This window comes from Perca flavescens, chromosome 4 (genome assembly GCF_004354835.1).
Source record: "Perca flavescens isolate YP-PL-M2 chromosome 4, PFLA_1.0, whole genome shotgun sequence".
NCBI classification, from domain to species: domain Eukaryota; kingdom Metazoa; phylum Chordata; class Actinopteri; order Perciformes; family Percidae; genus Perca; species Perca flavescens.
In genome coordinates, this window is record NC_041334.1 from 19,890,098 (window position 1) to 19,917,906 (window position 27,809).

The 27,809-nt window shown below is 40.0% G+C and overlaps 2 protein-coding genes across 2 annotated transcripts in view; one reads left to right on the forward strand and one right to left on the reverse strand.

Annotated features, from left to right (window-relative positions):
• The first annotated feature begins 5,400 nt into the window (after nt 1-5,400).
• LOC114553545 (leucine-rich repeat-containing protein 3) lies at nt 5,401-6,339 on the forward strand. Its single transcript, XM_028574752.1, has one exon. It carries the CDS (start codon nt 5,401-5,403, stop codon nt 6,256-6,258), a length of 858 nt encoding a protein of 285 aa, XP_028430553.1. The 3' UTR covers nt 6,259-6,339.
• A 3,410-nt stretch (nt 6,340-9,749) lies between these two features.
• The window catches only part of col2a1b (collagen, type II, alpha 1b), a 48,803-nt gene continuing 30,743 nt past the window's right edge, over nt 9,750-27,809 (reverse strand). Inside the window, exons 29-54 of the mRNA XM_028575549.1 lie at nt 27,265-27,318; nt 26,783-26,836; nt 26,499-26,552; nt 25,948-25,992; nt 25,757-25,855; nt 24,012-24,119; nt 23,457-23,510; nt 23,202-23,255; nt 22,947-23,000; nt 22,692-22,745; nt 20,442-20,549; nt 19,956-20,009; nt 19,788-19,841; nt 19,040-19,201; nt 17,472-17,579; nt 14,725-14,832; nt 14,382-14,435; nt 13,868-13,975; nt 13,645-13,698; nt 13,309-13,416; nt 13,021-13,074; nt 12,779-12,886; nt 11,887-12,175; nt 11,438-11,625; nt 10,837-11,079; nt 9,750-10,583 (exon numbers count right to left, since the gene is read on the reverse strand). Coding sequence (XP_028431350.1) covers nt 10,437-10,583; nt 10,837-11,079; nt 11,438-11,625; nt 11,887-12,175; nt 12,779-12,886; nt 13,021-13,074; nt 13,309-13,416; nt 13,645-13,698; nt 13,868-13,975; nt 14,382-14,435; nt 14,725-14,832; nt 17,472-17,579; nt 19,040-19,201; nt 19,788-19,841; nt 19,956-20,009; nt 20,442-20,549; nt 22,692-22,745; nt 22,947-23,000; nt 23,202-23,255; nt 23,457-23,510; nt 24,012-24,119; nt 25,757-25,855; nt 25,948-25,992; nt 26,499-26,552; nt 26,783-26,836; nt 27,265-27,318 — 2,577 coding nt within the window. The 3' untranslated portion in view covers nt 9,750-10,436. The remainder of the gene's footprint in view (nt 10,584-10,836; nt 11,080-11,437; nt 11,626-11,886; nt 12,176-12,778; nt 12,887-13,020; nt 13,075-13,308; nt 13,417-13,644; nt 13,699-13,867; nt 13,976-14,381; nt 14,436-14,724; nt 14,833-17,471; nt 17,580-19,039; nt 19,202-19,787; nt 19,842-19,955; nt 20,010-20,441; nt 20,550-22,691; nt 22,746-22,946; nt 23,001-23,201; nt 23,256-23,456; nt 23,511-24,011; nt 24,120-25,756; nt 25,856-25,947; nt 25,993-26,498; nt 26,553-26,782; nt 26,837-27,264; nt 27,319-27,809) is intronic.

Below are 27,809 nucleotides of genomic sequence, written 5' to 3' on the forward strand. Positions count from 1 at the left end.
GCTCTGCACAAATCTCTCTTCTTTTACCGTCAAGGAAATATGATGCAGGCTGTCTGGCCCACCAACTTCACCATCTTCAAAAGCCTGTGAATGCCACGGCTTTACCTTTCAAGGGTCGATTTATATGGGCACAGTGGTTCACTCTTTCATTTCCAGCATGCTGACATTAACTGTAGCACTACAAAGAGATACAGAGGCTACAAGATCAAAGCATCAATAATGAGGCCTGATTAATTCAGAATTTTTTTTCTTCTCTAGACGACACAGAGGTTCTTATGGCAGCCGGTGTCGTGACAAGGTTACCGGCAGTGGGACGAGCCGTGAAGTAATAAAGTCGGGGGATGTGCCTTGAATTTTCTCATTAATACTCCAGATTTTCTCCCCCCCCCCCTTATCTCTACCTGTTACTCATCCCTTATTGCATTCTCCACAACGCTGCCCTTCTGCTGCTCTTGCCTTACACAACATATTGCTCGATAATTTCATTGCTGTGCATTTTATTTCCATCAGTGCCAGTGTCGCCGTGCAAAGGCCACAGCCAGTTTGTCATTCGTTGTGTTTAGTGTTCAGTGTTCAGTGCAGACTGTTGTGTCTTCAGTCACGAGAGACCCTTCTACCCTCTTTTGCTTTCTTTGTTGCTCTTAATTGAAGAGAAGCTTTTCATGCTCTGGGTAGATCCTGCTCAGAAATGACAACATTTGAAATGTACACTGATGATACATGGCCATAACAATAAAGCTCTTAGTGTATCATCTATATTTAATCTCATGTTTCAACTGCTGAGTTGTTGTTTCCCTTTTAGCTGAGAGTGCATTGACTATTTTTATAAGCTTTTCTTTTGTATCTTATTTTCCACACTACCTTTGACACACACACACACACACACACACACTCACTCTGCTTTCTATTGTGCTGGACATGAGCCAAGGTCTCAATCCAATCTATACACATTTATGACAACCTTTTACAGTCACATGGTTCGTATTGTAATATCTGTTTCGGGGGAGACAGAAGATGACCCTTTCTCCCAGCTTACACCTCACAAACATAGCAACAATGTATTCACTACAGCGATCTAATTGCAGACACTTAAATAGAATGGAGGTATCCTGATATGTATTGATTTGAGTTTCCAGCCACCCTTACATGCACATTTTCAGGCTTTTTCATGACCAAGTGCACTTGCCTGATTGCCGTGCACAGGAAATCACAAGGTACTCTGACTGACAAAAGACTTTCCTGCATTTTTGTTAATGTTTTGTTAGTTTTAGCCTGAGCTGAACACAACTGAATAAACTTGCCAGCACTAAATTCTTTCCGGTCACCCAAATTACCTACAAAGCAACATTTTTTTAATACTTTGTTTTGTCAGCAGGGATTATTTTCCGTCTGCGTTGTGGTTTCTAACGCCACAGCAACAGAGCAAAACCTTTGTGTTGGTCCTCGGTCATAAGCAGTTTTAGACGACTTCAGCCCTGGCAAGTCCCAGTTGGCCACGCTGTGGAAAAATGGCTACTGAGAGCCTCAGCAGAACACCTGCCCCCAGCCTGACCTGTTGTTAGTGGATTCAATCCCAAGAGAATGACAGGCTAGTTACAAGAAATGCTCCACTGCTTTTTATCTCTCTCTCACAGTCCATCAGGCGAAGTGCAGCCAGGACACGTTTTCAGTGTTTTTTGTCCTTTCTTTTCACAACACATAATAGACAAAATCATAACCATGCCTGCACTCTGTCTCTTGGAGGAGTCGATTTCTGCAACTGCCTGTCAGATCTTTTCCACTGTCTCGATCTGTTTACAAATTTGTGTAAGGTTCATTCACTTTTCCCCTTGGAGGACTACAGCCAAACAGATGATGCCAAACTGCTTCACTTCACTGAAGTCAGGTTTTCCAGTAGAGTTCACATTGTCAACATTGCCATCAACAAACTACTCCTAGTTTGTACATCTTTTAGAACTGCTTCCTCTGAGAACATCCCAAATAGACAACGTATAACCATCTTCCTCAACTCATTTCTTCCCAGTTTCTATTTTTCTTGCTGCACATTGAACTTCTTACCCATCAACATGCCATTCACTTACAGCTTAGGGGCCTGATAACAGGCAATGTGTAATACTGTATTTTGTGGGAGGAATTTTTCTCTGTCATCATGTGCTTTCTCACTACGCACCCCTCTGTCCCTTCGTATAAAAAAACTCTCAAAACTCAACTTGTCAGCAGCCCTGTTTCTGGCGACCAGGAAGACAATCACCAGTCAAGGGCAAAGCATTCACAAAAATTGAACTGTTAATGAAACTTGCAGCATTCTGTATTCAATTTTTGTATTTAGTTTTGAGCAGGTTTGATAGGAGCAGGACATGTTGAGGAAGCAGAGGAGGGATACCAGGTGCCAACATGGCTGTCAGAACCGTCCTTTCCCCCTGAGGGCTTTTATAGCTCTTATTTCTTTCTGCTTATGGTAGAAAAGAGAATAATATTTTTCCATATATAATATGTATACTTCGTGTTGCTGTTTGTTTGTGTGTAGGCTCTTGCTATTTGTATGGACATTTCTAAGTGTGTGTGGGTTTGAAGGTTGCCATATATGTCCTCCTCTGTGTTTCTAAGATGTAATAGGTTCAATTGTTCAAATCAATCTTTTTTAATGTGATATTTAGTGCATCACTCCAGTTTGAAGCCTTTGCACATTGATAGATAAAGTCTCTTTCTATGTGTGACCCCAAATACTAATCCTGGAAAATAAGCAACTGAGGAAAGAGCATCTTCCCTTTGTTGTTTTCTTTCAGCTTAACTAGTCCTGTTGGTCTTACTGTGAGGCTGAACATGGGGAAATACTATTTTCCTTAACAGTCTGACACGTATTGCCGCTTATTTAAGGTATAAATCTGTGGTTATATACTGGGCAAATGTCTGTTGTTTCTTTTTACCTACCTATCTGGAATTCAATCAAATTTTACAGGAAGAGATGATTGTAAGAATCTAATTATACCTATAGATAATTAAGTTAATATCTCATATGGAGGTATAACCAGTCTTCTCAGAAATCCGAGAGACTGATGCCAGTCATAGTGAGGACAACAACTTGTGATGACACTTTTTCACGTTGCAAACGGAGAGAGAGAGAGAGAGAGAGAGAGAGAGAGAGAGAGAGAGAGAGCTCCACATCTTTGTTGCTATAACTACCCTTGTTACGATAGGCTGAAGCCGTCTGCAGGCGACAAAACACGGATCCACTACAGATGCTCTTCACATAGTTTTTTTCCCTTCCAAACATTTAGCTACACTAAATGAGAGGATGATGTACAGGGTGCCGTCGGGAGAAATCCGAAGAAAAACTGCAAACAGAGTCTAAAGAAACCATCCCATCCTTATCCGTTTTCTGGACCTCAAACTTCACAAAGAAACTATTTTACAGGTAAGTTTTTAATATTTCCTTATATAAAATCAATATCTACGTTATTATAGGATTTTCTTATTATAATGGGTGGAACAATAGTAATATTGTTGCTGCAGTAGTCGTGGATTTCTAATTTGCATCAACTTCTTAATAGCAACCTATAGAACTCTTTCTTTAAACCCGCTACGAACTTCATGTTTATGATTCAAAAGTTGCAAAAACGATGGAGATTTGTTTGCTTGCCTGACGCTCAAAAAATGGTTTTCATTACCTTCCAGCACTCCATGCAGTTGACCTGTTTCCCCCAGGTTAATGTAATAAAGTCTAAACGAAATTTCCTCGAAAATAATACGATTTCAAGTAATTCTTATAAAATCAAGGTATGATACTAGAGATAAACTCAGAAAAGCAGTGCTTTTCTGTGTTATTTTCCAATAAATGATGCCCTTTACTCTAACAAATAAGGAGGGATTTTAAAATAATTGGAAACTGCAATCATCAGCTGTAACCACAGTGCCATCTACATTTGCTGCGTCCCCTGTCTTTCAACCTTTCTCATTCCAATTCATAATTATGCAGCAGATGATTATTTTTAATTGGGGATTTGCATGCATCTGCATTCAGTATGTTAATAACGGAACGGTTAATAAGTGGTAAACTAAATCATCACCTCTGCTCATAAGACACATTGGGCCAGATGATGGATATCACAGGGCTGTCAGTCATTTAGGTTAAATCAACCGAATCTAGGCCACTGTTAGTATATGCTGTGTGTGCAGGAGAATATAGCGACACAACGGTTTTGATATACTATTATAAAGACAGGGAGAAAGCAGAAAGTGCTTGACATAAGAGGTCTTTAAATCAAATTCAAGGAGTGTATTGTTCAGTGTGTCTGTCTTGGAACAGGAACAATCACAAGGCTGTAGCCTACTTGTCTTAACAAAACAAAAATAAATATTCTAAAAACATCGATTGGATTGTCTGGACAAGCTGAAATGACCCCATTTACAGACAGGCAAATGAGCCTGAGTGGCTCTTGAAATAGCTTAACACACATAACATATGTAATGTATTCTCCAGTGGTTTTACCCACGGGATGCAAATTGTAGCCAAATTGCTTTAAAACTTTTGCCTCCTCACTGTTGGACCACTGAGCAGATGCTAAAACCCAGACCACTGCTAGCTTATCCCCCCCACCCCCAGCTCTGTCACTTATTGACACTGTGGGACACAGGCAGGATTGATGTTCTTGCCGGTAATAGTGTAGCAGGCAATACTTGGGCTATCGATCCCACCCCCTTTCTATCCTCCATCCCTACAGTGCACTCTATCTCCACCCATGGAATATGATTAAGGGGCAATGGCATTATGGGAAAAATAAATAGAGGGATGGAAGATATGAACATGTATTGATGAGTGTAATGGGATGCTCTTCTTCTGGTTATGAATTGGAGACACACAAAAGACAGCAAGGAGAGAGGAGAGAGGCCTTCAGATAATCATGATTTATGTCCTTTTAATGCAGAAATACAAGAGTATTTTCAACCGTATTAGATGACTTAAACTATCATCACTGCTATGAATAACTATCATCATTGCTATGAATAACAAGGGATAGTTTTCTTGCACAGACATTGTTGTCCTCTTACATTTTGGTTCTTTTGTATGACAGTGTCTCTCATGCAGAAGTGTATTTGTCAGTTAAACCAGCTTAAGCTCAATTCATTTACCTACTGACCTTTTTTTCCTCCTCCTCCTACTCCTCCTCCTTATCCTACTCAACATCATAATCTCCCCTGTCAGTGTTCATTCTGATTGCATGTATTTGGAGAGAGAGAGAGAGAGAGAGAGAGAGAGAGAGAGAGAGAGAGAGAGAGAGAGAGTGTGTCATCTTTTCCACACTGACCCTTTTGGCTCTCAATCTGTCAGATCCTCCTGGTGCGACCGTGCGTGTGTGTGAGATTGAGACCTGGTGTGTGTCAGGAGGCTATGGTGAGGCAATGTGCACAGGCTGGTGTGAGGAGAGATGTACCAGCGTCAGTGGAAAACAACGGAGAGGTAAAGGAGTGGGTCTCCATTCATGGCTGCGCGTCTCACTGTTGTTCTCGGCTCTCTGGGGCCAAGTGTCCCCCCAGTGCCCAGACAGCTGCCACTGCGCCTGGGACACGGCCACGGTGCTATGCTCAGATGCCGGGCTGCGGGAGATCCCAGAGGGGATCCCGCCAGAAACTGTCTCCCTCCACCTGGAACGCAACTACATTCGGAACATCCCCGAGACTGCCTTCAGCGATCTGGTCCACCTGCGGGACCTTTACCTGTCCCACAACCGCATCGACTCGCTCGCCTCGGGGGCCCTGCGGCATCTGGGCCCCGAGCTCCGCCTGCTGGACCTCTCACACAACCAGCTGAGGCAGGCCAGCAGAGAGGAGTTTGGCTCCACTCGTGCAAAGACGCGCCTCTACCACAACCCCTGGCACTGTGACTGCACCCTTCAGGAGCTGATGGAGACTCTGAACCTAGAGCCCGAGACGGTGAATGGGATTGTGTGTGAGAGCTCTGTGAGGGTGGTGGGTGAGGGAAGCAGGTGGGAGGACCCGGGGTCCCAGGGTGAGCACGCCGGTCAACCGCTGGTCAAACTGTTGGATTCTGGGATGAATTTCTGCAGCCTGCAGAGGAAAACCACTGATGTAGCCATGCTGGTGACAATGTTTGTGTGGTTCTTCATGGTCATTGTGTATGTAGTGTACTATGTGAGGCAGAACCAAGCCGAGACCCGCAGGCATTTGGAGTACCTGAAGAGTTTGCCCAGCCCACGCAAGACCCCTACAGAGACAGATACTCTGAGCACTGGTTTCTGAAGTCCTGCTCGGCTGTAATTTAAATGGAATAATACTCAAATGGCATTTTTGTGGACTGATAAACTTCAAAATGCTGTGTGAAGTTACTGAAAGATGTTGATCCAGTGGATATGAACTTTTTATAGCTGTGAACATTTCTTTATATGTGAGCATCCCCACCATGTTTTTCTTAATAATTCTTTACCTATTGCATTTTTCTCATTTTGATAGAAGATATTTATGAAGTAATTCTACCATGTGCAATGGGAGAAAAGAGTGAGACAAAGAAAGACAATTCTTTGAACTTTATAATCTTCTATCTCCCTCTGTAGGCTAGTCCATTTTTCCTTCTCTTTTCTTCTCTAACAAAGTCCAATACTATGGTCTTTTATCTTTCATTAAGTTTTAATTAGGAGTCTTTGACCAACTGACCCTTAATGAACACTTAAAAGCCACTAATCAGCTGGATCAACTGTATCAGGTCGAAAAGGAGAGTGTGCAAACTCAAATGTGTGTCCGTATCTAATTGCCTGTTTCATTTTGTGTCTGTGCATATGTGGAGTTTTTGTGCATTGCTATGGGCCATTTATACTTCGATTATTATTTTTTTTGCACAGATGCTATTTAAGCCTTTCCCAATACACGGTCACAAAGCCAGTGGTTTCTGTGCAAATGGAGAACTGCTGATCTAAATTTACTCTCAGGAAGCAATTAGAGCTGGAGGTGAACTGTTTTGTCTCCAAGCTGCAGCAATCACTTCTTAAATATCTGGACAGCTTAGTGTATACACAGCTTGTCACTGATTGGTACAACAAAATTTCAGCCAGATTTAGAAATTGTTGGCATAAATTAGATTAATGTAGCCTGTTATCTTGAGAGAAGCTGTTAGTTTAGCTTTAATTAATCTTGAGTCCTGCTTTTCAGTCCTGCACTGATTGGTGCATACAAATAGTTCTGTCTCACATTTTCCACATAGACTTTTGTCATAATTGATTTTTAAGCCACTGTTAAAATAAGCAAAAACACTTAGATAATAAATGGAATCCTTTCCTCAGTACATTAATTGCCTTCTATTTTAAGATTAATGCCATTCCTGACTTGTATACTGTACGTGCACTGAATATGGGACCACTCCTGACTGGATTAACAGCCACCTGTTTTAATTTCATATTTACTTTGGCATTATTCTCTGAGGGAGGGTTCATTGTGGTTAATGTATGAGTATTTGTCATTCTTCACGTTACATTTGGAAACTAAAAGGCCTCTCTCAAAACTAATTACATTCCCATCACACTCAACTGTACTTTGTGTTTATGTTAAATGTTAGCATGCTGACACACTAAACAAAGATGGTCTTAGCAAACATTGTTCCTGCTAAACATAAGAATGTTAGCATTGTCAATGTGAGCATGTTAGCATGCTAATGTTAGCATTTAGCTCAAAGCACCACTGTGTCCAAGTACTTTATTTGTGTGTCTTTAATCTGTGACAGATCAAAGTGTACAGTTACAACCTTCTAAGTGTTCATAGATTGCTGTGCAGTGCTGTGCCCCATTTTATCGCTTCTGGGCTGAGGCGAAACCTAGAATAAGACAACTTTATGTGTGCTGTAACTTGCTTAATGTGGTGTGTGCTTTTTAATTTGCAGAGAAAGACTGGTTGAAGTTTGTGTTGTTATAAATACAGTATAAATACTGTGTATTAGCGCTAGAATCAGTTAAAACTTTAGTACAACAATGTTAATATTGTTATTATAACTGCTCCATAAAACCTGGTCTCAGGTGGTAGACCACAGGCCAAACGATTGGAATAAGAATTTGATATTTGTTCTGTTAGTGGATCAACTTGTGAAGCACTGTGTAGATTTACATAATCAGAATATTTCCTGAATGTTATCTGTCTGTCACAAATCATACATCTAATGTTGATGTATCAAAGTTCAGTTTCCCTAAATGAATATCTAACCATTAATACTATCTCTAACCCACTTTGGCTCATAACAAGGTACAGTGATCCTGTGATAACCCGAAACTCAAGAACCAAGCATGCCCTCTGTGTGTAGTTTTCTTCTGTAGGTATTGTCTTTTATTGGTGATGTATTTCTGTCCCAGTGCTTTGTTTTAACTTCTGTTTTTTTGTATGCCAATAATTATTCAAACAAGGATAAAGTCATAGATTGGAAACCATTACATTTAATAATACGTGATCAATTGAAAAGTTCTTTTAGGAAAAACCAACAACAAATATATAAAAAATAAAACAAACGTTGCTTTACTTTGTTCATAGAAATGCTTCTACCTTTTATTGCTACTGTAGGTTGAAAAAAGGCAAGATGATGAAGAGAAGTAGTAGAAGTACAGGAAACTATCAATTCACAGAATGAGCTGATCATGGTTGGCAGTGTTCCTATTTCTACTCTACCATGCTTTAAACAAAAGGAAATGATTGAAAAACTATTTTACATATATCAAAGTACATGATATGAACTTTCACCACCTCCACCTTTAACTTTTTCTTTGTTTTTCACAAATCACCATCAACAAAATCAAAATGCCCCCACACTCATTCTCTCCACTGCCCTTTCTTGAAATCTGAGGTGTTTCTCCCCCTTGTAATATATCTGGATATCACCACAAAAACACACAGTGGCAGCAGGGAACAGTGACATGTTTTTTTCTTCCTTGCGGAAGAGTCAAAACCACTGGCCCAGATATTTCAACACGGGGGAGAACAAAACAGGGTATAAATAAAAAGCAACTTCAGCCTGTTACTTGGTTTTGTCTTTTATTTCCAATTTACATTAATTAAAACGTAACAAAAACAAGTCATGACCATAATAATATAATAATGCTATTATTATTAATAATAATACTATTATTAATAATAAAAAATATACACAACCTCACACAAACAAGCCCTCTGCGCTGGCTGTAGAACTGGAGCAACAAAGTCAAACACACCCTGAATCTCTTCAACTTTGTGTGTATGTGTGTGTGAGAGAGAGTGTGTACACCGGGGCAGAGGGCACACCCTGTGTGAGGGGTTTGATGGTGGGAAGTAGAGAGGGGTGGGGGTCAAAGGTCAAAGCAAATGGAGGCGGGCGGGGGGCAGCAGACTGGGCTTTCATGACCAAGCTTCTATTGGTCATATTAATATTAAAATACAGGGTTTGTATAAAAAGCTTTAGGGGGAGAAGGCCTCAGTTTGATTTGTTGAGTTTTTTTTTAGTGTGAGGTAGCTTTAAAATATCAAAACTAAACTAAAAAGAAAATTAAATCCAAATTGGACATGCCATGATTGTAAAAAGTCATCATGGGCACGGTTGATAACACACGTGGGTTGAAGCAGGAGGGTTGGGCGAGGCAAGGACATTCATCACCCTGAAATCCAAAATCCCAGGGTGAAATGCTCTCTCTGAGAAACTGTATATATATGTATACACACAGATACATATATATACATATATACAAGTCACTATATATGAGTATCTGGTTGTTAAAAAATACAGACTGTTTTACAACAATAGCACCAATGACTTTTATTATAATACACAGTAGGTTTTTGATACACTCTGTGGTGGTAGAAATAGGAACACCTGCACTTTCTATGTAGCTAGATTTTTGGTTTCAAAGAGATATGTATGCTTTAGTTGATATGACAAAAGAGTGATGGGGTGATTAGAAAAGAGGAGGAAGTAGGAGAGGAAGTTGGTGGATATGTTTTTTTTTTTTTATTATGTGTAAGTGGGCTTTTTATTACTTAGCAACAAACTCAGTCCTACCACACATGGGACCCAAACCTAAACAATAAATAAATAACACCAACACATTTTCTCTCTCTAGTTCCCTGGTATGTTCCTGTACTCTCCTCATACTTCCTCTTTCTTGTTCAAGGAAGGGGGGGGGGGGGGTTGCTGTCCACCCAGGGTAGTGGGGAGATTTTGGGTAGTGCTCGGTATCCATGGGAGGGGGGGGGGGGGCAAGGTGACAATGCTGGATGAATCACAGATGACAGTTGCTGGTGCCATTCAGTGCAGATATCCTACGGAGTTCGACTTGGAAAAAGCACTTTTTACTTAGAAAAAAAGTCCCATTTAAAAAAAGTGTCTTGATTTTTCTTTTTCTGAAGTGTGCTCCTCTTTCATTTAATTTCTTTCAAATTTCCACTTCTTCTTTCTCTTCTTTTCATTCCCTCGTTCTTTACAAGAAGCAGACTGCTCCGACTTCGACTCCAAACTCCTGGTCTGTTCCTCCAATATCCATGGGGGCAATGTCTACAATGGGCAGACGAGAGGTCTTCTGCGATCTGTATTCGATCACTGTCTTGCCCCACTGTCCCGTGTGTTTCTGTGCAGAGGGAAAAATCACAACAGCTGTTAAATGACCTATGACTTACTACAAAATTGCAAAGAATGAAATTGGCTTGGTGAGTTGAGTGAACACCAGAGTGTAAGAGAGACAGTGGTTAATGTCTGTCGTGAAGAGAAAGTGAATTGTGTACCAATTTAAGTATCCTTATGTTCCGATTAAGTACATGCATGTATATTTACATGAAATATTGTGTGTAGTGTACATGCGTCTTGAATCTGTCCACTCTTACCGTGCAGCCGTCCTCCATCACGCTGTAAGTGAAGCGGCTGTTGCCCTCGGCTCTGATCTCCACGTCGTTGGAGCCCTGCAGCAGCACAGCCTTCTTCAGGTTGCCCGCTGAGGCGTCCATGTAGGCCACGCTGTTCTTACAGTGGTAGGTGAGGTTTTGAGAAGCCTCGGTGGACAGCAGTCTCAGGAAAGTCATCTGAATGGCAGCCGTGTTGGGTGCCAGACTATCATCACCATAGCTGAACTGCATTGGGCCGCAGGTAAGGAAGAGGAAGTGAGAATATATCTCAGTTACTATGGCTGTTGCATGCTGTTTTTTTTTATATTTGAACTGTTCCTCATAACGAGTAAGGATTATATATTGTTTTTAGAGAAACTGTTATCTATGTACACCCATTATCATTACGAGGTCACGAGGGCTAGAGCTGATCCCTAACACACATTGACAGAGGCCGATAATCAAAATGAAAATCAAACATTCCCTGATTTCTTTGTATAAAAAAGACTTTCCAATAAAATGCGCTCTGTGATTACATTACATTACTAATAGTAGAGGAAGGTATGTTTCATCTCAACTGATTAAAAAACATGGTGCCACTTACGTGGAAACCTCCATTCATCGTCTCTCCGAACCAGACATGTTTGCGGTCCTTGCTCTTGCTGGACCACCAGTTCTTGCGAGGGATACTGGCAGGCTTCGGTCTGACGCAGGACTCTCCTGTCTCCATGTTGCAGAAGACCTTGATTGCATCGACGGTGCAACCCTGGTTGGGATCAATCCAGTACTCTCCTACAGAGAAAAAAAAGTCAATCAGCTTCATATTATACCCCCTCTTTGGGTGCATAAAAAAACCTGATAATCATTGAAATGTTATGTTATGGAATATTGTGTGAATGGGATATCTCAAAAACAGGCTCCGAATCAGTCACATTCAAACACTAAATCTTGACTTCACCAAACTTGAGCTGCCAACGTATAAAATGTCCCCCATTCTTCTACCTACTTCATCATCTCGCCCCAATTTGACCAATACCTCTGGGTGTCACTCACCGCTCTTCCAGTCAGGATGGCAGAGCTTCAGGTCTCTGCAGGTGCGAGCCGGGTTTTTCTTGGATCCCTCGGGGCTGCGGATGTTCTCAATCTGGTTGTTGAGAGATTTGAGAGTGGCGTCGACCTCAGCATCGTGCTGACGGAGGTTTCCGGAAGCCTGGTCGGCCCTCATGTACCTGAGAGGATCAGGGGACTTTTCAGTTTGACCCAGACCAGCGAAGGCGGACATGTCGATGCCAGGGCCAGGGGGACCGGGAGGACCAGGGGGTCCGGTGTTTCCGGGGGGACCCTGAGAGGAAAAGAAGAAAGATGGAAGGGTTATAACTGGAATCCTTGCGACATCTTATTCAGTTGTTTTAGACCCCTTTTAATTTGACCTTTAATGTTTTTTTTTTTTTTTTTTCTATTTAAAAAGATAACTTAGTGATGCATATTAGCAGGTCGCATTATATGGGATATATACTGTATGAGCTGGGGAATAGCGCTGTGTTCAGTTCATACCCAGCAACGTAACAGCATGACTTAGACCTGGTACTCATGATGATACTATGTGGTGGGCTTTTTGCAGTCAGACTGTTTCACAGACTCTCAACATGAATATTTTACAATGCTGAGGGTTTTGAATTCCTGAATACATAATTGGTTACATGCATGTAACATATGTGTATTTTTCTATTTTGTTGTTATTTTATATTTTACTATTTAAATTTTATATTTCTGTTGTCTTTGATTTATCTGTCATATTGAGAGCTCCTTAACTGTGTTTCGTTGTTGAAAACAATGACAATAAAGATATATTCTATGTGTAAGATATTGCACAATGTAGGGTTGTAACTAACAGTTACATAAAAAAAACAAGAAGATATATGTAACTGTTGTTGTGGGTACTTACAGAGGGACCGGTCTCTCCACTGCGACCACGAGGTCCAGGGGGTCCAATGGGTCCTGGCAGACCGTTTCCACCATCCTTTCCAGCAGGGCCAACCGGTCCAGGTGGTCCCTACACATATGGAGACGTTGATGTTAAGGACTAAAGACTGCATGTTAAGAAACATATTTCATTAGTCTTTGAAGTGATAGTCCAAAGTTGTTTTCTTTATAACAATCAGGTATGTTGGCAGCATTAGCACTCACTCTTTGTCCAGAAGGTCCAGCAGGTCCAGTAGCACCCTGGTCTCCAGCTTGACCCTAAACAGATAATGATTACATTCATACATCAGGGTTTCTGCAGCATTCACCAAGTTAAATGTAAGACTTTTTAATACCGGTCTTAAAAAGGTCTTAACTTACTTCCCAGCACTATATAACAATCATTCTAATGATACAATTAATTAAATGAATGCAACCTGAATCTGGATAAGTGTCATGAAATGCAGATATCCTGAACACAAAGACAGATTTACATTCATTCGGAATGCTTACCGGAGGTCCGGGCAGACCCTGCAGACCAGTGAAGCCTCTGTGTCCCTTCTGTCCTCGCTCACCGGACTCTCCGACCTCACCCTTGTCACCGCGGGGTCCTTGGGGTCCCTGAGAACAAGTGGACAACAACCTCATTAGGAAAAATGTTTTGGTTTTCTGTTGCTTTAGAAGCCATAGTGTGTTCACCGAACAATATCGTCTTAGAAAAGACAGACTGACCTTTGAGGCTTGATTTCAGTTTCGCATGGATACACTAATTCTGCTTTTTACTTTTGTTGGAACTCAAAACTGTGCGTGCAGGTGTGTGTGTGTGTTCATGTTTAGAAAGAAACATACAGGCATTCCTCTGGCTCCAGCAGGTCCTGAAGGTCCAGAAGGTCCTTGTGCACCCTATGAAAGAAAAACAAAAGCAGGCGGTGATGTTACAGCTTCACCTTTTATAAATGATGCTCTTTACTTAACAGAGATAAACAACCTTCTCCCTAGGAAAGACACAACATCCCTGTTTTTTTTTTTTTTTTTTAAAGACAATGTTACTCATGTTGGAGTTACTACTCACAGACTCTCCTCGGTCTCCCTGTTTGCCAGTGGGGCCAACTGGGCCGGCAGCACCAGGTGCGCCCGGAGCTCCAGGAGCACCAACAGGACCAGTGTTACCACGCTCACCCTGCAGCACATCAGCACAAAGGTCAGTCATGTCAGAAAAGATACGCACATACTGCTGTCTACCTTTAGTCTGCGCTGTATTGAGATCATTATAATGTTGTAAATGTTAACTTCCTTTGTGTACAGACTTACTATGTATGAACTCAGATTCTGATTGGGTATTTGAATAAAAAAGACAGTTTCAGATGAACTCTAGCAAATGCATCAGTGTGGGAATCACGTTAAATGCATTCCTGTCACTAATGCAATTCAAATCTCAAAGGATTATAGCATTATCCCTGTCACGAGTAATAGCATCTTTATGAACGGACTGTTAAGAAACCTTCAACACAGAAAAGATACAGCATCCTACAACATGGAGGTTTCGACTCAGCATATCTTATGTAGCGTGATTGTGTTTTTCTCACCTTGGTTCCAGTAGCACCATCTCTACCAGGAGGTCCATCAGATCCAGGATTGCCCTGTCAGATGACAATATTAAATGTTAATAACTTCCCCCTCCACCAAGCCAGATGTCCTATTGAATACTGATCCTCTGCATAATGAACCCTGCTCTGACACAACACATTGATTATTCGGTATAGATACAATGCAATTGAATACGTGATGCAAATAGCAGTGAATTTTAATCGACTTGGCCTCCAGATCGAAATTCTGCCATTTCAGTCACAGGATGTGAAAAGAATAAATACAATGTGGCAAATGTGAATCCAAACACACACACATGCTGTGTGTTGCCCACTCTCTGACCTCTCTGCCAGGCTCTCCTGCAGGTCCAGTGAGTCCAGGTGGTCCAACAGGTCCAGGGGGTCCGCGGTCTCCGCTGCCACCAGGAGCTCCTTGCTTCCCGGGCTCACCCTGAGAGAAGAGAGGAGAGGAGGACTCAGTACTGCACTTAAACTTAATTAGTTAAATTATAAGACATCTTGTATTACCTGGAAATACATCTCATCATGTAATTCATACACTGATACCTCCACTCACACTTCTGTAACTATATATTCAGTCTAACATCCCAGTGAATCTCTGTTTTTGGAAACACTACAATAAACAACTGAGGTTAGATATCACCAGGAATCCGATATTTTGAGTTCTCAGATGGAGATGAGGACATGCTTTTTACATTTGTTGAATTCTGTCAAATCAGCAGTGACTCCTGCCATGAAGACCTGCTAAACTTAACATAACTATAGTCGAACAGAACAGCAGCAAAATCTCATGGTGTTAATCCATTTTGCAGGTTTTTCCCACAATGACAACAATGACATTTATGTCAATGTTTATTTTTGCACAGCCAGTCTACATATTAAAAGCTCAGCTTTTGCTGCCCAATTAAAGTCTGAATACAACCACTCTGATATTGAGTTAGACCAGAAACCAAACCTGGTTGTGTTATACAGTATATAAAACCAGCATGTTTTTGCAACTGCTTGGATGATTAATTTCTTCATATCTATTTGGAAAGGCTGCACACTGACTCCAAACCACAAATTTATTGAAAAGGACATCTCTATCCCAATCAGATGTTCACTGGGTAAAATAAAAATAAAAATTGACACCACATCATTATATACCAATAGGCTGCTCTATAAATTTTTATAAAATGAATATAATACTGTATAAAATACAGCATGATTGTGCAACTGCTTGGCCTATTAATCTCCTCATCTTCTCCTTTACTTAAAAACAGCTTTTGGTCAAATTGGAAGAAAAGACCAATCACAGCTCTGGCAATGGTGTGTTTGTCCAGTCAGGTGTTGTAAAGATTCATGTTGACGTCTTAATGAAGGAGGAAATCATCAATTATCTAATACACAGCCAATTTGAAATGTATCCATGACCAAGCCAGATGACAACTGATTGCCAGAGTACATTGTCCTCACACTTTCTGGAAATTGAATTTATGTATTTGAATGAAAATCATCAAATTTAAGGATAAATAATATAATATGGCAAAACTTCCCTTCTGCTATTTAAAGCATATTCTCTGCTTGGATCATTCCTGGGTGAGTTATGCCAGCCCCACTTCTTTCTGGGCATTCCTTTCATGCGTACTGATGAATAATTAATAGAAAAGGCATGCCCACTGAGATGCTGTAAGTTGGGGACATGGTTCATGTCACACATAGAATAATGTGAGATGTGAGCAGGGGAGCCTTCCTGTTACATGTCATACTGTACATCAAATGGACTCAGTTCACAGGGAGAAATGTCCTGGCTGTTCTCATGTGATGTGACTGTGATCTAATTAGGCCACAGCAGACTGACAGTCCAGAGCCTGTCTGTGTCTTCTTTCTCTAGTACTGACAGTGACAAAACATTAGGCATTGTGCTTCTAGTTCTGACTCATGAATATGTATTTAGTTGACAGCCTCTTTTGTTATTTAGGGTCAGCAGTTGACAGGATGTCACTCAATAAAAGCAGTAAAAGACTGACATCAGACAAAGAGTCATAGTACTTAGCTCTAGCGCTAAAACACTTAGTTGATTGACAGACACATAATCGACAACAATTCTGATCATCAATTAATCTTTCATGAAGCACAAAAGTCACATATTTGTGAGTTCCAGTCTCTCAACTGTGAGGACTGACCTCCTTTCTCCATTTTTACTATATTATATTACAGTTTTATGTTGGGCTGCAACTAACAATTCTTTTAAGTATCAATTAATCTGCCAAATAAAAGACAAGCAAATAGACACTTTTCTTTAGTTGCAGAATTTCGAGTTACAATCACATAAGACAAAGAAAAGCAGAAAATACACACAAATAAGTACGTAGCTGAAACTTGGGTATGATTTAAGTGATCAATTATCAAAATAATTGCTATAATATTCTGTCTATCAGTTGGATGCTTGGGTCAATATTTAATTGATTAATCTACTAATTGTTTCAGCTCTATTATTGTGAATTGAATTGTTATATATTTTATTTAAAGAGTCCACCTTGGGCTCTGGGAAAGTTTTATGGCCATTTCTCACTATCTAAATAAATAGACTAAATAAGGAATCAAAGAAGATCTGGAAAAATCAAGATCTGGAACTGGTATATTAGGAGTTTTTATTTCAACATTAAGAGCAGACCTGTGTCTCAGAACTATTTCTAAACTATAGAAGGGTCTTCAAGAATGGGGGTGAACACAATCCTACATAAAAGAAAAGTTGGAAAGCAAGGAAAACTATGTATTATCATATCATATCATATAATAAAAGAGTGGGAAAACTTAAATAACAGGCAATGGAAATCAACCAACTCAGTGTCATGGAGAAAGTTTAATTGGGAATACTCTGCGATTTCTCAGAGATAGCATGAAACAAATTCTAAATAATAAAGATTGACTTTGGTTTTCAGGTGTTGTACCTGGGTAGGATGCCACAACAGCTTATTGGCTTTTCTAAAGTGTACACATTTAGAATAATGCTGGTCGCCAAAAAAGTCATTACGAAAAAAGTTGTTAAGTCAAAGACCCACATTAGACAAACAGTATGTTACTTACAGAAGGTCCAGGCAGACCAGGGAAACCTCTCTCACCACGCTGTCCTGGCAGACCCACGATACCACGCTGACCAGCCAAACCCTGAGGACCTGAAGGACCGAGGGGACCCTGAGAGGGAGAAAAGAGAATGAATTGTTAAAGTAAAAGTTGGTAAATGTTGTAAATGCATCAACAGCCAAATAATTTGGTATTGTTTAATTATGGTTGTGTGATTTCTTTTAAAGCCAATTAGCAATTAGTAGACTGTATTTAACACAGGAGGGCAACTGCATCTTAAAGAAATAGTTTAACATCTTGGGCAATGCGCTTATTCAATGTGCAAAGCACTCTCATGTCTGTACATAAAGATGAAGCAACAGTCAGCTGCAGTTAGCTTAGCTTAGCATAAAGGCTGAAAACAGGGGGAAACAGCTAGCCTGGCTCTGATGGACATAACAAAAATAGCTACCAGCACCTCTATACGTTATCTTATCTTATCTTATCTTAAGGCTCAGGGATGAAAACACAATATCCCGCTATTTAATCCATATATATATATATATCCAGGTACCCAGAAGATCCTTGAAGTCACCAAGTATAGACATACAGTGCTTACTACAAAAGACTGCAAAGCTAGTCAACTTTATGATTGTGTTTGAGTAAGTTTTCTGTTCTTTCCTTAATTCTGTTCATACATTTGGATTCTTTACTTGATTTATATATCTATATATCTATATATCTATATCTATATATATATATATATATATATATATATATATATCATCCGCTCCGCCTGAGATTTTACTACTTCCAATTGCAGCAGGAACACAGATCAACACCAATCTCTCCATCACCTCTCTGGTCTACCTCATCCACACCACCACAGTCCACATGTCCTGCACGGCAACAGGGATAGCTCCCTGAACCCATTTTCACAATAAACACCTGATCCTTTAACTGACAAAGACTTTGATGTGTTGATTCAAGTGGTACAAGATTTCATAAGTACTTTATACTTGAGAAGAGTATCAATACAGCAGCTATCTTCATTTTTAGTATGCGATCATCTGTGATATGTGTCATTATCTTGACAGGACTGGTCATGCGTTATGACGGGTGTGTATATGTGTGTGTGTGTGTGTGTGTGTGTGTGTGTGTGTGTAGCACTGAGTGTATGCAAGGTAAAAGTCTGGGGTCCTGTCATTAGTCTGTCACTGGGCTTGTGCTGCCCTGGGCTGTCATATTATGTCTTGGTCTTCTATTACATTCAGTGATGGACACTGACAGCTCTGTGTATTAATGGAGAGTGTGCACGGCTGCTGTCCATAAAACTGGTTATTTGGGGCTGACAGAGCTACGTACGTAAGTCGACAGAAATGTAGAAAACAAACAAACAATTTTCTTCTGTCTATAATGCACACCTGTGCTCACCTTGAGGGTGTTCAAGGAGATGTGCAGAGACTGGCTAAATACGTGAGTGCTGGAGAGATGGAGTCGTATTTCAAGCATCACAAGGCCATTAAGTTACAGATTATGTAAAAGTATCTAGTAATTTACAGAGTAATATGATTAAAGTATGACAGACTTACAGGGGGACCGTCCTCTCCAGCATCTCCCTTCTCTCCAGGAGCCCCAGCAGCACCGCGGAGCCCAGCGTCACCCTGTCTGCCTGGGGGTCCACCATCTCCCCTCACACCCTTGGGTCCATCTTTACCGGAAGGGCCGGCAGGACCAGCAGGTCCAGGATTACCCTAGAACATGTGAGAAGGATGACTTAACATACACAAAATGAAATGAAATAACATTACAATGTCATACCCGTCAATTCTATACATCCACACATTATGTTTACAGAGCCGGCAGGATTGTTGAAACACAGATGTTAGGTTTCTGTTATTTTAATGAGCCCCTTGGCATCTGTGCACCTTCAAATTACTTTTAAAAACACATGTCTCTTTTAGCAGGCTTACAGGATAACACTTGTTTTTCACAATATGTTGCACCTCCTTTTAGCAAGTCTGTAAAAATATTCTGATCAAACTACAACAACTCCCACTGTGTCAGACATACGGCTTTGGTTATGTGAAGCTGTTGAAACTGCAAGAACAAATGCTTCATGGGTGCAAATTAAAAATGCTTCTTAGGTGATAATATGTCACATGGCATTTTGAAAATATTCCTGTATCTGTTCTGCTGTACCTTGTATGTAACTGTCAAACAATCAGTGAAAGAAAGAAAATATGTATTAATATCATCATGCCATATATATTAATCTATTGTATGGAGTATGGACCCAGCCAAGTGGGTGAAGGTGGTTGGGTGTAGTGGTAAACTTACATTGGGACCAGGGGGTCCAACTCGGCCGGCAGCTCCAGGGAAACCAGTGGCACCCTGAAAGAGAAAGCTTAAGTCAGACAAAGCCAGAAATAATCTTAGAACATGTGCTACTGTTAGACTAAAGTAACACACTGCTAAAGATTAAGATAATTTCAAAAGGTCACTTACAGGAGGTCCTTGAGCACCACGAGCGCCTTTAGGTCCAAAAACACCGGTAGGACCCTGAAACAGAAAACATACTGCACATTACTGTCTGATTTACTTTATGTTTAATAAATAACTCATCTAAAACACTTTCAGTTGCTCTGAAATGTTGTTTGAATCTGTGTGGTTCAGTGGGGGCTTTGTCTGCCTCAGCTACTCTTATTCTGCCTGTGGTGTGGCAGAATCAGTGACGAAGATGGCTTTCATTCTGACTTGATGAAAAAAAAAGAGGAATTTGTATGCCAATTTAAGCATAGATAACATTTTTCTCTTCTCATAAAAGAGACATACACAAAACAGACACACAAAAAAATCTGTGTCTGCCTTGCTGTTGTAAAATGGTTTTGATTGTTAAAAATAAAACTTCACTAAGCTGCAAACATCATCATCAAACAACAGTTGGTATAACCCCTCATTATTTAGGGCTTAGGCAAAGTCCAAAACACCCACGGCAGGTCCAGGGGCACCAGAGGGTCCTTGGGGTCCAGGGGCACCAGCGTCACCCTTCTGTCCAGATTCTCCCTGCTCTCCCTTGATTCCTGGTTGACCATCAGAACCCTGAAATAAAAAGAGAGAAACAGTTTAATGAATGAAATATGCCAGCCATTAACACAACAAATGCTTATATTTGTTTAAAATTGAGGGTGATGCTTCTTGGTTCCCTAAAATAAATTTGGTTAAGGGGCCACACCATTGATTTAACACATAAAGGTCAGTTTACTAGTCATAGTTAGTACTAGTCAGCCGGTGAAAACAATTATATAATGTCTTCTGTGGTTCTGGAAAGATGCTATTGAGTTGCATTATGGGCTATGTACAGCTTGACCTAAACTAAGAAATAAAAGTCAGGATATCTTTTCCTCTGCTGCTTTTTTTAATTGTTAAAATGTGCCTCTTTCCTGCCTCCCAACGTTGTGGAAGTGCAATAGTAAATGGCAGAATGCATATAAAAATGTCTGCTTTGAATCCCAATCGAATCAGTACCAATAAGAAGCCAAGACACATTACAACACTTACTCTACACTTACTCAACGTTACTCTACACTTAAGATTTGAACTATAATATGGAACCTTTAAAGTAAGACTATGTAACTTTTGAACAAAGAAATAACATTATTTTTCTTATAAATAAAGAGGTGAATTCATGAACAATAAAACATACTCATGCTTAATTTATTACTCAGGGTTTTGCTAATAAGATCATACTTGGTCTGGTGTGACCAGTAGGGTTAATGTTAGCAAACTTTAAACAGATAAAGTTGCATAACTGCTACTACTGAGTCACTTCACTGACATTATGACTCTTCTTTACTACTGCTATTGCTGCGCTACATTTTAGCATTTACTATTATTGTGTAATTGGCACTTGTGGCCACAGTGGCTGGTGTTTAACAAAGGTTACATAGACTTTTTTTTTTTTAAGCAGTAGATATTTACTGTAGAGGAAATATATGTATAAACTGTAGCATGAGTTTTCTTTCATTTTTCTTCTTTTTATCATGATTTCTCTTTCACATAAAATGTGATTGCGAATTCTACAAAAGGAATTAAAGTCTAGAAATGTGTCAAAATATTTGAGGCTGATGTTTCATGCAGCACCTATGGCTGTTTTTAGTCTATTTTTAATGTATTTGTTTGTGGTGAGCTGTGATGTTACAGTCTGTGAGCTGTGAACCATAAAGGATTTAGACACCTTGTAGTGTAATTCATCCTGACAAAAAAAATCAACAATTAATCATAGCGTAACCTAGAGAAAAGAAAAAGTATGATAAAGTGTGTTGTCACAAAAGTACTGATGAAAATTAATTTGGAAGGATGTGGCTTATTAAAAACATGTATTTGATTTCTGCCTGGATTCTTTCAGAGGAACTAAATGGATGAGTGATGCAAAAACGTCACGTCTACACACTAATTTCTCTCCAAAGAATAATATACTGATGTAGACAAGCCATTATGTCAAGATACGACAGAAGCCTAAAAGGGAAACACAATTCGATATCCAAATGTTTCCAGATAATACTAATAGGTAGGAGGTTTGAAAAAAGAACAGCTGTGATTGAGGTTGATGCCTGTCATCCCTCAGCCCATGACTCTTTTGATGAAAGAAAATAATCAATTAAAGTGCAGTCTCATTTTCCAGGTAACAAAACACAAGGGGAGGTTTTGTATCTGTTTTTTTTTAATCTACAGAATAAAAGAATTACATAACAACTTGATTTGATTATTATCAAGGAGCTGAGGTTATCTGTTGTGTATATTTATTTATTTTCAATTCTGGAGGAGATAATTATGCCTGCTTTGGGCTACTAGTTTTTAAAGTGCGCACCCCTTTGTATTTTTAGGTTTAATTTATGTTAATGTATTTTGGATTCTAACTGGATTTACACTACATCCACTAAGTGTTATGTAGCCATATTTAAAAAGCCAAGCTGTTGGTTTGATGCTATTTCTTATTTTCTGTCCTTTACATAGCTTAACTAAAAGAATTATTATAAGTATGTGTGACTGGACAGAAAATCTACAAAGACAACTACAGTATACCTTTCAAATAAAGGTTCTTATTCTTGCTTGCATGTCCAGACCAAGAACAAGACTACAAGGCCATGGACTACATGTCCCTGACATGTAGTCCATGGCCTTGGAGTCATGCTCTTCAGACCTCTGCAGAGCTAAGTGCTGGTCAGTGTTGTTGTTACTTACAGGGGGTCCAGCAAATCCAGCAGGCCCAGGAGGTCCAGTCTCACCCCTGTCACCCTGAAAGAGGAAGGAAGAGAGGCAATAAACACTCAGAAGTTAGTTCACATAGACAACTACTATTTCATACTTGTCATCTTTATTCTTACAGAACCATTGGCTATTCAATATGGTTTGATAATGGTAAATCTCAGAAAAAAATCCTCCTTCAAGCTTTATTTTGGAGACAATGGCATCCTGTTTTTTAAAGGTGTCACTTACAGGAGCACCGCGGGTACCAGGAGCACCAGAAGGACCGGCAGGACCAGATTCACCCTGAAAGAGAACACATCACACATCAGCAACACATTCAGATAGATGTGCTGTCAAACACAGTTGGATATGCAACAATAATTTAAAACCATGTACAGTAACACATTTAACTCAACACCATGTTTAATAAAAAACACTATAAGAAAGTATTATAGTGATAACTATCCAATAACTATGCAATAATAAAAATGATGTAACACTTACCTTCTCACCGTTGGGGCCACCAGGACCAGGGGGACCAATGGGACCAGTTAGACCCTGCGACAGCAAACAGCAAAAGGGTGTAAAGACTTGGTTGAACGTTTGGCACATTTAGTTTTGAAATCAGCCCTCAAAACAATTAATACATGGAGATTTAAACTTTTTTGATTTAAAGGAATGAACATTTATGATGCAATACATGAGTGGAGCTACTGCCGCACTGACAAATTATGGTTGATCACAATGAAAGTCACTTACTCTACCACCGTCTTTGCCGGGAGCACCTTCAGGTCCTTTCTCTCCAAGGTCACCCTATGGGAATATAAATACAAGTCAGTCACCTGACAGGGGTATAGGCCAACATCTTAGAATCAAGTAGAGAACATTTTATTTATTAAATGTAGGGCTGGGCAATGTATCAATAGTGTATTGATATTGATATATGAGGCTAGATATCGTCTTAAACTTTGGATATCGTAATATCGTGTTATGATACAAGCGTTGTTATCTGCTGGTTTTAAAGGCTGCATTACAGTGAATTTATGTCATTTTTTGAACTTACCAGACTGTTCTAGCTGTCCTATTATTTGCCTTTACCCACTTAGTCATTATGTCCACATTACTGAGGATTATTTATCAAAAATCTTAATGTGTTAATATTTTGTGAAAGCACCAATAGTCCCAATATCGCCGCAATTTCGATATCGAGGTATTTGGTCAAGAATATCAGGATATTTGATTTTCTCCATATATTGCCCAGCCCTAATTTAATTTATAAATATTCAGTCATTAACACTTCCCATCATGACTTACTCTGTCTCCTTTGGGTCCAGGAATGCCAGAAGCTCCTCTCTCTCCGGGCATACCCTGCAGGCCGGGGGGTCCCTGAGCTCCACCAGTACCAGCAGGTCCAATGGCTCCCTATTATGCAGCAGAAATAAATGAAGAGGATGTAATGCAAAGACAGCAGACAGAAAAGGTGCTTCGTTATAACTGTGTGTAAGCACCTGCACGGATGTCTGAGGGTGCCATACTGTTTAATACATATGAGTGAGAAACATAAAAATAATGCTGTCACAGAGTGAGAAGGCTTCTATTTATTCAACAAAAGAGACACATGGCCATCTTTGTTTAGGCATGCTCTGTTTATGATTACCAGAGGATATAAAAAAAAAAACAGCTCTGTTGAATATTATTAACCTGACACAGGTTGTTCAGTTGCTGGAATTAAATAAACTTTTACCAATTTTGCTGACCAAATCTTATTAATTTAAGTGTAGAAAAAACAATCAACTAATTATTTGAACAAAGTTCAGATCTGAAATCACATGTTGCCTTTTGATTTGTCATTTCATCCTGTGTTTTAAGTAGAGATGTGAGGTTATCATAACAAAATCTCAATTCCACATATAAAAGCCATGAAAAAGGAGGGAAATGCAGGCTTGATTTTTTTTTTAAGTGGCTCCAGGTCCTTATTCCAGGCTCACACATCCTCCATGTTGACTGTGAATACATTGCAACAAATCGTGTTGCATCTTTCTCAGAGTCAAGGTTCACAAACTGTGTGCTCATCCCTCCTCCATCGCCATCCCCAACACGTCAGCTCTATAATCCTCTCTATCCGCTTCTGTGTGACCTTAAAGGAAGAAACCCTATGAACTGGGATTAAAATCTGACCAGATAACAAACCAAATGTGAGAATTGCAGCCGCTGTGAGCTCTGCCCAGAGTGCAGTTGTGTCGATTTACTTTATTTATAAATAATATAATAACAGGTTTATATATATATATATATATATATATATATATATATATATACATGTGTGACTAGGTATATGCTGTATATAGGTATGCCTTTATTGTGGATTTGAACAATAGAGAGATGACAGGAAATAAGGGGCGAGAGATGTGGAGTGACATGCTGCGAAGGTCCCCAACCAGAATTGAACCAGGGGACATTTAAATTCAGGGTCAGCGCTCTAAAACAAAGCCACAAATTGTATAATATCCACTGGTTGTGAGCAGTTCAACATAAGAGTGATTCTTGCTTTATTTGAATAACTACTTGAGTCCTGAAAAAAAAATAGAGGCTAGTGTGAAAGAATAAGTAAAACTTGGTGTAGCAGAAAGATCTTTTTCTGCTTTCCAGTCCTGTTAATCATCTTCAGCCTCAGACACCCCAAAATGAATGCACTTTTCTAAAACATGACGTTTACCTTTAGGAAAACTGAGTATAGGTGCAGCAAACACCATACAGACCATATAGTCATCTACTTACTAAAAATCATAAAATAACATATGTCAGGATCTGGGGGGCTTACCACCTAATTTTTTGGGGAAAACACTGAATGTAGCTCAACTCATCTCAGTTAACAACACCTGAGGTTATTATTATTTAATCACATGCTCACATTGTGTTGCTGCTGCAGCTGCATGTGATAAGAGTGAATCAGAAAACTGGTGGTAGTAGAATATTTGCCGGTGGTGTGAATGCACCTTAGGCGGTAACGTTTCATAATTTCAGTCTCTTCCTGGTTTTAGACCAAATGCTGGACTCACCTTGGGTCCGTCAGTTCCAGGAGTTCCAGGCAGACCTCGGGGTCCCTGCAGACCCTGAGGGCCGGCAGCTCCTCTCTCTCCGGGGAAACCACGCTCTCCCTGAACGGTGACACAGTGACAATCAGCGACATGTCTGATAATCAGTCAGTCAAACAAACAGTAGCAACGTTAAATAGAGACTGACAACTTACTCTGGGTCCAGTAGCACCAGCAGCTCCACCCTCTCCAGGAACACCCTGACAGGAGGAAAGGATAAGTTCATAGAAAAGATATGCAGAATCAGTCATCTTTGTTTGAAAAGAGGAAATACTACAACTAGTAATACTACTACTGATAGATTTAGCTATAGTGTAAAATTGGGTTACAGCAGTGCTAACTCAAAATGATAAGTGAGAGCTAGATATTTACAGAATGTATTAAGTTTAAAAACATACTGTATATTAAAGAGAACATGGACCTGCTTATAGCATCTCAATGCTACACTTTTCCATTCACAGTGATGCAGAAATGATCTCTATGGTAAGATGATTGTGGAAATAATAAACCTGCTCTTTTAAAGCAATGCCCTGTTAACAGTTCAGTAGAAAGATATTAACACTGTCAGGGGTGCAAGTGAAGGAACTTGGATAACCGCATCCACCAAAATAACTTTTAGAATATCTTCTCTTCAAGCCTATGACCCAACAATGCTGGTATTACCACTGAGTTTATGAGTTATATTTCACCAATGGAAGGTACTCACCTGGTCTCCAGGCTTGCCTCCCTCACCAGGGGGGCCAGGAGGTCCAGGCAGACCCTGAGCACAAGAGAGAACGAAACAGATGTAAGCAAAAACAAACACTAAGTCAGACATGAACAAAAATCATAACAAATTCATGTACAGCAATAAATCAGTGTCGGTTAACAGAATATTGATTTAGCAAAAATCTTTTGATTTTAGTACACTTACAGCCATAATTAGCGAAACAGCTGCATTGACACATAAACTTTTAAATTTCAGGTAAAGGTTTGAGCAGATAGACTTACCTGGAAACCTGAGGGACCAGGCTGTCCTTGCTCTCCTCTCTCTCCAGCAGAGCCCTAAACAGATTATTCATAATCCATAATCACGAACAATTTCGATCATAAACTACATTAGACTTTGATGGTGATGATGGTGGGAGCATTTTGCTAAATTTGCCATTTATATATCTCTAATATCAGTACACAACACCGGAATAATTTAGTGATTTCTTTTACAAATGATGATAAACAAGCTTTCATTTGTTTAGCGCAATGAAAGACAAACTAAACGAGCTGAAAGTATGTGATTCGGTGATGTCATTTTGCAATGTCCAGACATTTGTGTCAAGGACTTTTTTTTTTTCCCAGACTGAGCTATCGACAAGGCAGTCTGGGAAATTTAGATACAGAAGGTTGTTTCTAAGTGCAGACTGAGTAAAGGGAGGAAGATAATATCAGCGTTGAAGCTATATGGAGTGGGAGGGGGGGAAGACAGAGATACATACAGCGGGGCCGGGGGGTCCAGCAGCGCCAGTTTCTCCATCTTTTCCAGGCAGACCCTGAGGAGTGGAAGGAAGCGAGGGAGGGAGGGAGGGAGGGAGGCAGGGGGGAGATGCAGGAAGGGGGCAGACAAATAGATAGATTTTAACAGTTAGGCCAAAGGTGATGTTATTAAGTAGGTAGACCTCTGATTGCTATAACTGAGCTTTTCAACATGCTTCTGATGTGGAAGCTGAACTACAGAAACAGTAGCCATAGAATACAAAACAACCTACTGCAAAAAGGTTACATTTAATCTGTGGATTAACATTATAATAATCATGAACATTAGGGGCGTTCAAATTAATCATTGCATCGATGCATCGCGATGTGGACCTGGGCGATTCTGCATCGATGCAGTGACAGACCATAATCTATCATTGCCTACTGATGTTACTTTTTTTGTTTCTGCCTTTTGTTGTCTGCTGTGTTCGGACTCCGCTACATTCAGGAAGTGCCTTTTTTAAGAGCAATAAAAAGGGGAGTTCATATAAATCTGACTGCTTGAATT

What these genes read in the sequence shown, in the direction of transcription:
- LOC114553545 (XM_028574752.1), top strand. Translation starts at nt 5,401, where the DNA reads ATGTGCACAGGCTGGTGTGAGGAGAGATGTACCAGCGTCAGTGGAAAA.